Source organism: Hemiscyllium ocellatum, chromosome 3, assembly GCF_020745735.1.
Source record: "Hemiscyllium ocellatum isolate sHemOce1 chromosome 3, sHemOce1.pat.X.cur, whole genome shotgun sequence".
In the NCBI taxonomy this organism is placed as follows: domain Eukaryota; kingdom Metazoa; phylum Chordata; class Chondrichthyes; order Orectolobiformes; family Hemiscylliidae; genus Hemiscyllium; species Hemiscyllium ocellatum.
In genome coordinates, this window is record NC_083403.1 from 90,930,835 (window position 1) to 90,943,351 (window position 12,517).

Sequence of the window (12,517 nt, forward strand, 5' to 3'; positions counted from 1 at the left end):
GGGCAACCAGGGATGGTAATGAATGCTGACTAGCTAGTGATGCCCAGATCCCACAAATGAAGAAAAAAAAACCCAAAATGCTTTTACACTTAATAGCATTATCATTACTAAATCCCCTGCCATCTTTATATTTGAGTTACCAATGACCAACTGGACTATCCATTTAAATACAGTGGCTACAACGCAGGTAAGATGCTCAGAATCCTGTAGCAAGTAACTCATCTCCTGAGTCCCTAAAACCTTTCCGACATGTACAAGTCAATAGTCAGGAATGTGTGGAATGATGCCAATTTCCTAGATAGGTACAGCTCCATAAATACTCAACAAGTCTGACACGATCCAAGACAAAACAGTCCACTTTTTGACACCCAAACATTCCAAACACCACAAACATTCACTGCCACCACCTCCACCAACATTGCAGCAATACATTAGATAAAATACACTATAGCAACAAACCAAATGTCGTTTAACAGCACCTTCCAAATCAGCAACAGCTATTACCTAAAGGGCCAAGGACAGCAGATACCTTCAAGTTCCCCTCCAAGCCACTCACCATCCTGACTTGAAAGTATATCACTGTTCCTTTAGTGTCATTGGTCAAATTCTGCAGGTGCATGCACAATACATAGACTACAGCAATTCAAAAAGGCAGCTCACAATCTTCTCAAGGACAACTAGGAATAGGCAACATATGCTGGCCTATGGATAAATAAATAATTGGTTTTCTTGGGGAGAGTGGAGCAATTATTTTACCAGAATGATATCTGGACTGCAAGGGTTAGCTTCCAAGGAAAAAATATGTAAACGTTGTTTGAAATTCCTGGAATCAAAAGGCTGAGATGCAATTTCATCAAAGCTTTTAGGCTATTACGGAAAACAGATAAAAATAAATTATTTCCTCTAGTTTGGGAGTCAAGGGCTTAGGAACATATTCTAAATATAAAAGCTGGACTTCTCAGGAGCGAAACTAAGAAACATCCCCATAACTAAGTTTAGAAATCTCTACTGTGCAAATGCCAACTGACACTTGCTCAATTGTCTATCTAAATTTTCAGTTTGACAGATTTTTATTAACCAAAGCTATTATCAGAAATGGGGCAAAGGCCCATTTGGAGTTACATCACAGAGCAGTTGCATAATTGCATTGAATAGTGTAACAAGTTTGAAAGGCTTAATAGTGAACTCCTCTTCTTATCGCCTTGATAGAAGTAGCTATATTTGTTGTACCTCTTATTTGATTAATGGTACGTTTGCATGTTTTTTTTGTATTCAGCTTTGTCTTCCACCTAGACACATCTGACATTTATCAGACAATGGGACAGAAACAAAATGATAGATGAAATTTGTGGAACATACCTCATTTTTTGATTATAGATACTTTTCAACTTTCTGGATCAACACAGAGTTCAACAATTTCAGACGATAAATTCTGTCCCCCATTCTGTCGCTTCTTCTTTGGATGGTTCAGATTTTCTTTTCATTTTCCAATAGCAGTGCTTGCTCTCGGCCTTTGTTACTTTTCTAGCCCCATATCCAATTTCTCTGGCCGTGTCATTGAATCTGTCTTCTAACTTATCGCAGACTTTCTTCTTATCTTTGTTCCAGACAGCCCTTCCTCAAAACGTAGTCCACATCAAACTTTTCCAAGTATTGATAGACAGTCATTAACCTGAAACTTAATTCTCTCAGATGCTGCTAGACCTGCTGAATATTTCCTGCAATTTAGATTTTGAATATCTGCAGTATTCTGTGTTACAATTATAAGCAACTTCCTTTTACTGTTTCCTTTAAAACTTCGTTATCCATAGTCATCAAGAGGTGTCTAGGTTGTTATCTTTGTCTGCAGTCCACCAACCTTATCAATCATCTGACATACACTTGCAATCCAAATCTGCCCTCAGCTGTGTTTTATTTCCCCATTTTCTTTTTATGAAGAAGTCTTCATTCAATTGCTGTTTATCTCACATAATCCTGTGTGCACCTTGTTTCTCCTTTCAAATGTTTCATCCTAGTGCCCTTCTTTCACCAACTGACTTTCAACCATCCCCAATTTAATTTGTTAATGATAACATTGGGCCCAGCACTGTTGAGGTGCAATCTGCCAAGCCTGCCTAGCCACAGAATTGGTGCCCATTCCCCATTTTGAGTCTTGACCCCTGTGATCGCATTTTGAGACTTGACCCCTGATTGAGAACTACTGGTGTGGGACCACAGCTGGACAGCAGTTAGAATTTGGTCAGAGCTCCACAGTGGCCATTGCTACCTCACAGCATTCAACACCAAACTTTCAGCATACGACCCTGGTTGGGGTCCTAGCCCCACACTCTGGGAAGTTTCAAGGTTGAGAACAATACAGAGTGATTACTTTTGAGGTCTTGTCTGTAAGTCATCCCCCCTAGTTTCTGAAACTCTGTCTGCAACAGTCATGGACCACAACCTTACCCTCATCAGATTGGTCTGTACTTGTTTAATAATATTCTTTACCCTGGTATTAGTGAGAAAACACACTCTACAAGACTAAAGTGGAGGCTATATAAAAACCTGTTTGAATAATATTCACTATAAATTCTAGAAACACTTCATTTTCATATTTTATTGTGTCTTCCATTTTAAAAATAGCCTCTCAATGATTAATATGTGCTTGCAGCTGTCGTCCCCAGAGATGCCCTCAACTTCCTGGAAGGCTATAACGAATGGTCACAGATCAGTCTAGACACTGACAGAACATATTTTCTGCTTTCAGTGATTTTTTTTCTCAATAATATATTAAGAATAAGCATTAATGCTAGGTTTCTTCTCTAAACTGAATGCTTTCTTGAACCACACCTTCAATATACATGTTAATTAGGAGCATAATTTTAATGTGAAGAAGAAAAGAAATGGCCTTTAGAATAACAGCCCCCTTAGTCAGTTAAACCTCATAAAGATTGGTTGCTGTCACTCTAAGAAAAGGCAGCTGCTAATCATCGTCCAGCAAATACTGGCATAAATTCATCATTTGCATATGGAGGCACTACCATAACTGTCTGAGGATACTGCTGGATGGTAAGTGGCATGATAGCTACATCAGAGAACTTAAATGAATACTGCTGCATGACATTTTCCCTGAACTTTTCTGGGGAAAGGTACACAATTGCTTTATGACAGTCTCGAACTTCTCATTCTGCATTCCTTTCCTACAGTTCACATAATGTTGAGATGGAATTCTCCTGGAACTGGGAGATGCATGCGGTTGGTTTTACTTTCCTGGTAATCACCATATAATCTCAGCCTTCCTTCAGAAATAGCATTGGACAAGATTGTAAACCTTACCCTATTGGCCTTGAAACAACTATTTCAACCTGAGGTTCTGATTTTGACTCTAAAATTATATTGTAAACTTCTTCATTTGTAGCTCCCGGTAAGGGTTTACCGTTCCACTCAAGAACCTCATCACCTAGAAAAAAAGTTTCATATTTGTAACAATTTTTCTGAAAATTTAATTTGTCACTAAAATATTTCATGATAAAATGACAAATTCTGATGTTTCACATTTTACACAGAAATACAATAATCAATGCATTTTACAATTGATATCTTATAGCGTGCACCATGTGTGAGTTTTATTATCTGTGTGTACAAGAACTATGGAAGTATGTGATAACCTGATATAATTATTGTCATTGAGAAAAAACTAAATTCAAAGGGCAGAATATTAAGTACTTGGAACAGCCCAGTATAGAATAAAACACAGTAGAGCTGTTTTGTTGCTGTAACATGTAGAAATGTTGCTAAGTGTACTCACTTAAAGTCAAAGTTTTTGTCGTACAGCACTGAAACAGACCCCTTTGGTCCAAATCGTCCATTCTGACAAACATCCCAGCCATTCAGTCCAACATCAAAACTGATGAGTCACTTCCATCTCTTGATGTATCTCTCTAATATGACCATTGGAACAAATTGGCACGTAAACCCAAAGTACCCATTTTGGATTTGACTATTCCATCACACTCCTTGTGGGCTCCCACTTTTACCATCTATCAATGTGGAGTCATCCAGTACTCACCAACCCAAATCCTGAAACACTCCAGGACTCATTAATTGGCAATGGCTTCTGGCCATGAAACATCTCATGTAAAATTCTAATCCTTATTTTCAAATCCCTCCATGGCTTTGTGACCTCCCTAACTCTGGAATTTTCTCCACTTTCAATCCACCACCCAGAAGGAATGATTTACTTTCATTGTGATTTGGCCAGAGTAATCCTTTCTGATACCACTTCTCTTCATTGTCACATATTTGTTACCGACTGAAATACTTAGCTGGTTCTCTTAAAAATTAGGGTTATTCATTTCCCCAATCTTATTCTGCAACATTGCCTGCCTACATCACTACCTCCACTGAAAACAAAAACTGTTGGAGATCACCGTGGATCAGGCAGCATCCATGGAGTGAAAGCAAGCTAACATTTTTGAGTCTGGATGTCTCTTCACCAGAGGTCAGTTCAGATTCCAGCATCTGCAGTAATTTGTCCTATACCATTTCCTTAGTTTCTCTAATGATGGAAGTGTCAGCCATGTACTTGTCACCTCTGGATTCAACTATTCTATTACATTCCTGGCTGGCTTCTAATTTTGTAGTCAACATATGTCTCAGTTCATCTAAACCTCAGCTATTTTCATCCTATTCCACGTCAATTCTCACTCAGCTTCTTACCTGTCAGCTAACACCAGTTTAAATTCACATTCTTCTCTTTGTCTTTATTCCTTCACAAGCTCTGTAACTCCCCCATGCTCTATCGCCCCAGCCTTCTGCTATCAAAGCCTCATGCACTGAAATTCTTCTCTGATCTCTCAGCCTCTCTAACAGTCATAGAGTCATAGACATATACAGTTTGAAAACAGCACCTTCAGTCCAACTTGTCCATGCTGGTCAGATATCCTAAATTAATCTAGTCCCATTTGCCAGCATTTGGCCAATATTCCTCTAAACCTTTCCTATTCACATACTCATTTAGATGCCTGGTAAGTGTAGTAATCATACCAGCGTCCGCCACTTCCTCTGGCAGCTCATTCCATTCACGCACCACCCTCTGCATGAAAATGTTGCCCCTTAGGTCCCTTTTGTATCTTTCCCTCTCACCTTAAACCTATGCCATCTAGTTTAGAACTTCCCCAACCAAGGGAAAAGACTTTGCATACTTATCCTATCCATGCCCCTCATGATTTTATAAAACTTTATAAGGTCACCGTTTAGCCTCTGGCACTCCAGGGAGAATAGATTAGATTAGATTACTTACAGTGTGGAAACAGGCCCTTCGGCCCAACAAGTCCACACCGACCCACCCATACCCCTACATATATCCCTTACCTAACACTACGGGCAATTTAGCATAGCCAATTCACCTGACCCGCACATCTTTGGACTGTGGGAGGAAACCGGAACACCTGGAGGAAACCCACGCAGACACGGGGAGAACGTGCAAACTCCACACAGTCAGTCGTCTGAGGCGGGAATTGAACCCAGGTCCCTGGCGCTGTGAGGGTGCAGTGCTAACCACTGTGCCACCGTGCCACCCCAACCTATTCAACCTCTTTCTATAGCTCAAACCATCCAAACCTGGCAACATTCTTGTAAATCCTTTCTGAATCCTTACAAACTTCACAACATCCTTCCCACAGCAGGGAAGCCAGAATTGCACACAATACTCTAAAAGTGGCCTAACCAATGTCCTGTATAGCTGCAACACGGCCTCCGAACTCCTGTACTCAATTTTGTGACCAATAAAGGAAAGCATACCAATGCCTTCTTCACTAGCCTATCTATCTGCTACTCCACTTTCAAGGAACTATGTACCTGAACTCTAACGTCTCTTTGTTCAGCAACACTTCCCCGGACATTACCATTACCATAAGTTCTGCCTTGATCTGCCTTTCCAAAATGCAGCACCTCATATTTATCTAAATAGAGTTTATCTAAATCTCCATATGCACTCCTCACCCCAATGGCCCATCTGATCAAGATCCTGCTGTCCACTACACCTCCAATTTTAGTGTCACCTGCAAATGTACTAACCATGCCAACAAGGGAGTCCTTAACTTCTAATCTAAATCCACTCAAGCCTAAAATGCCCCATTTGCTTCTACTCCGATGACCGATTTTTAAACTATGTTAATATTACCTGACACAATTTGCCCTTATATTGTGGATTATCACATAGAAATTACAAAATGGATTTTGCAATTTCAAATATGCTTCATCTATTGGTCCTCCTTTGTGTAAATTTCTAGATACATTCTCATAAAAACTCTAATAGATTTGTCAAAGACAATTACACTTTTATAAAACCATGCTGACCCTGCTGAATCATGTCATAATTTTCTGTGTGTACAGTTACCACTTTCCCATCATTTTCCTAATATCAGGCTAACTGGCCTGTGAGTCCTGGTTTTTGCTCCTTTATTGAGGAGCAGTTTTATATTCACTCCCTTCCAATCAACCAGGAACATTCTGGAAAGAAAAGTTAAGGCCATGGCTCAAGGCATGTCATACACAGATAAATTAATCCTACAGCATTCGACATGCAGGTATGCATATAGAATATTTACTTACCAGCTCTCAAATGGCCAACAACATCAGCTAAGCTGCCTTTTTTCACTTTGGTGATAAAGGCTCCGAGCTGTCCAGTTTCTGTTATCTTGCCACCAACCACCTGGATGACAAGAATGCCAAGGTAACTCTCAGCTAGAAACTGATCACTGCTTAAAGATGGTTTACAGCACACAACAGCTGTTCTACAATCATCATGTTACTGTGTACAGTATGAGAGCTGCATGTGTAAACAATAACAAAATCATATTTTGATCACTGCCCTATGAAGTAAAAACAGCAATGTGAAGAGCTTTTCTTATGATTTAGTTTATTAGTGCATGGTTTATTTATTAGTTTATTAGGCTGTCTGAGTGTCAATGTGGCATTCAGACAGCCAAACTGGTGGAGCTGCAGGATGGATTCCCAATCTGTGTTGAGCTGATCGATCATAGTAAGTGAATCATGGAATTGTTACAATGCAGGAAGAGGCCATTTGGCCTATTGTTCCTGTGCCGGTTTTGTTCCGAGTTCCAATCTTCTGCCTTTTCCCAACATCCCTGCAAACATTATTATTCAAAGAACTATCAAATGTCTTCTTGAATGCCTGATTTGAACCTGCAGTACATACCATTCATTAACCACTCACTATGTGAAAAATGTTTTCGCACATCACCCTTGCTTCATCGCACATGACTTTAAATGTATGTCCTCTCATTTTGGTTTCTTTCATGAACATGAACTTCTCCTTATCTACTCTGTCCATCCCGCTCATGACTTTGAAAACCCCTATTTTTTGAAGTTTGGAAGGAAAAGGAAGTTTGGAAGGAAAAGGAAGTGAGGCAGATTTTCCACTTCTATGGACAGGTTTTCCACTTTGGATCTCTGAGCAGTGACATTCCCATTTTGAGATGACTTAATGCTAACTTTCTCCAACTCAAAATACCATTATTACTGCTGGGAGAAATACTGCATTACAATGAGATTACGTTGTCGAGGTATTAGTGTTGGACTTACACTACCTGAAAAAGCAGCAAAGCTCTGAAAGCTAGTGTTTTCAAATAAACCTGGTGGACTATAATCTAGCATTGTGCGATATTTAACATTGAAAGTTTTGTTACAGTCACAACCTAGCCGCCACATGTTACCTCAGAGAACAACTAGTTCACACTCCTGAAATAATTCAAAAGATACAAAAACTATTGAGTAATTTGACTGAATTTACAGGATTAAAGCAGGCCTGTAATTTTTCTCAAAATAATCTGAATTGAATTATCCAATGATTCAAATTAAATCTCTGTTAGAAGTAATAGACTTCCAGGAGTAATTAATATCTAAAATTGTGCACAATCTACCAAAATCTTTTCAGATCACGTTAATTACTCATCCATCAAGTCTATATTCTGTCTTCTACAATTTAGTAATAATGCAGAGTTTCTTGCATACAAGTGACACAGTAGTTCATAGCAAACACTCTGCACAGACTTGAATATGCATTGACACCAATAACTATTCATCATTTCGAATCCATCCATTTTACTGATGGGTTGTGCACATATATCATGTTAAAGAACTCACTTTCAACCCAAGCAGCGCTCCCGATTCTTTTGGCATACTTGTTCTCTTGTTTAAAATAATACGCCCGATTAGACGATCACCTTCTTTGGATGGTTGCCATGTAACAGGATGCTGTCAATTAAAAGAAATTGATTCAATCATATTAATCAGAAAGCAAAAACAGAGATACACTGGCACAAATTATCTTGTCTCCAGATCCTGAGGCAGTCCATGCCCTAATGTAGTAAAACCTGGTTAACGCCCAGGTTAGCAACTAACATTCATTCCACACAAAGTCCAGGCAATGACCATTTCCAACAAAGTGAAGCTAATTCCTTGTAACTTCCAACAGCAATATCACAACTGAATTCCCCTACCATCAAAAGGATCATCACTAACCAGAAACTCAACTGTTTCAGTTGAGGCTACAAGAACAGGTTGGAGACTGGGAATCCTGCAGCAAGTATTGTACCCCCTGACTCTCCAACCTCTGCACAACACTTACAAAGCTGAAGTCAGGAGTGTGATGGAATTGTCTCCACTTGCCTGGGTGAGTGCGATTCTAACAACTTTTAACAATTAACTCTAATCACTGATTGGAGCCATGACTTGTCGCTTTCATCATTCACTCACCTTACCACAGTTACAGCAGTGTGAACTGTCTATAAATTGTACTGCACTGGAATCTGCAATCTCTACAAATTCAAGGACAATGGCAGGATATACATTGAACACAGCACCATCCACAAGCTTCTCACCAACCTGCTCATTATCCTGACTTGTAAATTATAGAATCATAAAATTATACGGTAAAGACAGGCCCTCGGCCCATCACATCTACATGAACAAAAATCTGCTCCAATCTTGAAAGTTGCATTTTACAGCAATTAGTTGATGCTATGAAATTTCAAGTGCTCATCCAATTACTTTTTTTAAATTTGTGAATTACCTGCCTCAAATACCCAACTGGGTATGCATTGCAGAGTCCCACAATCTCTGGGTGAAAAATAAACCTTCTACAAATTCTCTCTAAACTGCCTACTTTTCACCTTAAAAATAGGCCCCTTTATATTGACACTTTAAGGAGAACTGCTCCTTTCTACTGACCCTGTCAATGCCTTTTGTAATTTTATACACATCAATCAAGTACCCTCTCAACCTTCCCTCCTCCAAAGAAAACAACCTAAGCTTAGTCAGCTACTCCATCCATCACTAAACTGCTCCATCCCAGACAATATCCTGGTGAATCTCCTTTGCATCCCCTTCAGTGTTGCCTGGTTAAAACCTGGAACTCCATTTCCTTTATATGTGTCCCTTTATCCCAAAGATGACAGCAGTTCAAGAAGGTAGCTCACCATCAATTTCTCAAGCATAATAAGGCATGACAGTTATTGCTGACTTCACCAGTAACACACAAATCTTTTCTGCTAATAAGCATCTTTCAATCTCAATATCCATAAACTCACTGCTCAACCTCAGCAGCCATGCGTCCCCAGCAGTTCAGATCAATGCAAACTCATACACACGCGAAGAACTCTCCTCAGCTCTGGCCAATGGCCCTCACACATACACACAAGAACACTGAACAATCTTAGTACATTCCTGACAGTATTGACATGACTATATTCGGACTGCATTGCATTGCTGACAGTGTTTTGTGCATTCCTAAATTTTTGACTGTATAAAAGAATTCTGATCACAATGATTGTTCAGAATTAGTGTTGTATTCTTTAATGTTAGCCCTCATTGTCAGTAAGCACATTCCAACTTTAGTGATGATTAAAAACTATGTTTTTCTTACCGAGCTGATGGGTAAAGTCTCACTGCTATGCCACGTAACTGGATCCAACCAATAGTAATCTAAATCACCTTGGAAGGGAAATAGCACAACTGTAAGGTATAGTCAAATCATCATCATTTATTAATAAACAAAAACATCTCAAAATGTCTGTACCAGACTCAAAATATTTTTCTCTTTCCACTAATGGTGCCAAACCTGCTGGGTTTCTCCAAAATGATTCTGTTTTTAATACCCTTAATCACTTTAGAAGCACAGTTTTCAATGCCTCTTTACCCAACTCAATTCCGCTCATTTCCTACTATTTTTTGTCCTCCAATTCTCTTATACTCTAAGGAAACAATTCTTGTCATCTTCTTCCTCACTGCTTGAGACATTCTAAAGTTGTGCCACAACTTTCAGCAATGAATGCTATAAGTCTACAGTGCTGTTGTATACTTGCAATTTGTTTTAAAGTTTCCTATAATTGTCGAATGAGAGATGCCTGTTTAGTGGTGTCCTGTGTTACTTTGAAGAAAATGCAAAATATTATAAATGATTTACTTCACATCGTACTCAGAAGAACAGACACTTTCTCAGCAATAGCTAACATGTTAAACCCGCCTAGTGGAATATTAATCTACAATTTATTCAAACTTAGAAAGAACAAAGAAAAGTGCAAAACAAGAACAGACCCTTTAACCAACCATGACTGCGCCGACACACAATACCTTTCTAATTTAAAAATCTTTTGCCTCTATGCTGTCATATATCCCTCTATTCCCTGCTTATTTAAGATGCCTCTGATATGTTGTTCTTGTTTCCACCTCCACCACCTCATCTGGCAGTGTATTACAGGCACTTACCACACATTATATGAAAGAAAAACTTGCCTTATACTTCTGGTGCCAGATACACCAACCTGTGCTTCACCCCTCATATCTTTAGATTAGATTAGATTACTTACAGTGTGGAAACAGGCCCTTCGGCCCAACAAGTCCACACCGACCCGCCACCCACCCATACCCCTACATTTACCCCTTACCTAACACTACGGGCAATTTAGCATGGCCAATTCACCTGACCCGCACATCTTTGGACTGTGGGAGGAAACCGGAGCACCCGGAGGAAACCCACGCAGACACGGGGAGAACGTGCAAACTCCACACAGTCAGTCGCCTGAGTCGGGAATTGAACCCGGGTCTCTGGTGCTGTGAGGCAGCAGTGCTAACCACTGTGCCACCGTGCCGCCCACTTATTCAGACCCTGCTGATTTCTTTCTCCTGGTTTAATTATCTTATAGCTTCCTTTAACCTGTAATATGTCGAGTACAATTTCAAACCATTACACCACTTTCACCCACTTTCAGCTGTTTTTGTATAAATTCATTTGAATGCCTTTTCCACTTGTGATCTCTCTAAAATTCACTAGAACAAAAAGTTCTTATGATCACTTTATTTATCCTTTCAACTTGTCCCTGCCTGATTCTGGTGGCACCCACCATAATATTACAGTGAACATCTCATTCCTATACCAATCCTTCAACCACACATCCACCTCCATAATCTGCTTATCCCTTACACCAATTTGGAAACTGCTCAAGAACCAATCCAGAAATTGTTATTGCCCCGAAATAGTGCAGAAAGCTACTCAGTCAAATCAGACACTACTAAATAGCTAAGTAATAAAAAAAGAGAGATGGATCAAGCAGCATTGACCTCAACAACAGGCATGACAATGGCATATCCTGCAGAGTTGATGCTGCGAAGTGCTCCCTAAAAACTGCAAAGCTGTGCCAAAATTATCCTGGGTAGGAGTGAAAGGAACAGAATCGTCATTATGGGAGACTTTAACTTCCCCAACATTGATTGGAAATATTATAGCTCTAGTACGTTGGATGGATCAGTTTGTGTCCAATGTGTACAGGAGGGTTTTCTGACACAGTATGTCGAAGGGCTGACAAGAGGGGAGGCCACACTGGATCTCATGCTTGGTAATGAACCAGCCAGGTGTTTGATTTAGTTGTAGGTGAGAACTTTGGAGAGAGTGACCATAATTCAATTACATTCAGTTTAGCGATGAAAAGGGATCAGTACATGCCACAGGTCAACAGTTACTGATGGGGCAAGGACAATTATAATGCGAGAATTAGGATACATAGAATGGAATAGCAAAATGCAGGGGATGCAGACGGTCGAAACGTGGAGCTGGTTTAAGGAACAGATATTGCATGTTCATGATAGGTACGTCCCTGTCAGGCAGGGAGGAAGTGATAAGGTAAGGGAACCATGGTTTACTACAGAAATTGCAACTCTTGTTCAGAAAATGAAAGAGGCTTATGTGTTGATGAGGCAAGATGGTACAGATGAAGCGATAGAGAGTTACAGCTAGGAAAGATTTGAAGAGAGTGTTAAGAAGAGCAAAGAGAGGACACGAGCAGTCTTTAGCAAATAGAATAAAGAAGAACCCTAAAGCTTTCTATAGGTATGTGAGGAATATAAGGATGGGTTAGGGTAGGAATAGGGCCAGTCAAAGACAGAAGTGGGAAGTTGAGTGTGGACCCTGTAGAGATTGGAGAGGTGCTAAATGAACATTTCTTATCGGTGTTCACTC

General features: G+C 39.8%; 1 protein-coding gene across 1 annotated transcript in view; it reads right to left on the reverse strand.

The window, feature by feature from the left end:
* Positions 1-12,517, reverse strand: part of LOC132833499 (regulating synaptic membrane exocytosis protein 1-like) — a 786,224-nt gene that overhangs the window by 319,754 nt on the left and 453,953 nt on the right. Inside the window, exons 6-9 of the mRNA XM_060851848.1 lie at positions 9,929-9,996; positions 8,149-8,259; positions 6,595-6,694; positions 3,316-3,439 (exon numbers count right to left, since the gene is read on the reverse strand). Coding sequence (XP_060707831.1) covers positions 3,316-3,439; positions 6,595-6,694; positions 8,149-8,259; positions 9,929-9,996 — 403 coding nt within the window. The remainder of the gene's footprint in view (positions 1-3,315; positions 3,440-6,594; positions 6,695-8,148; positions 8,260-9,928; positions 9,997-12,517) is intronic.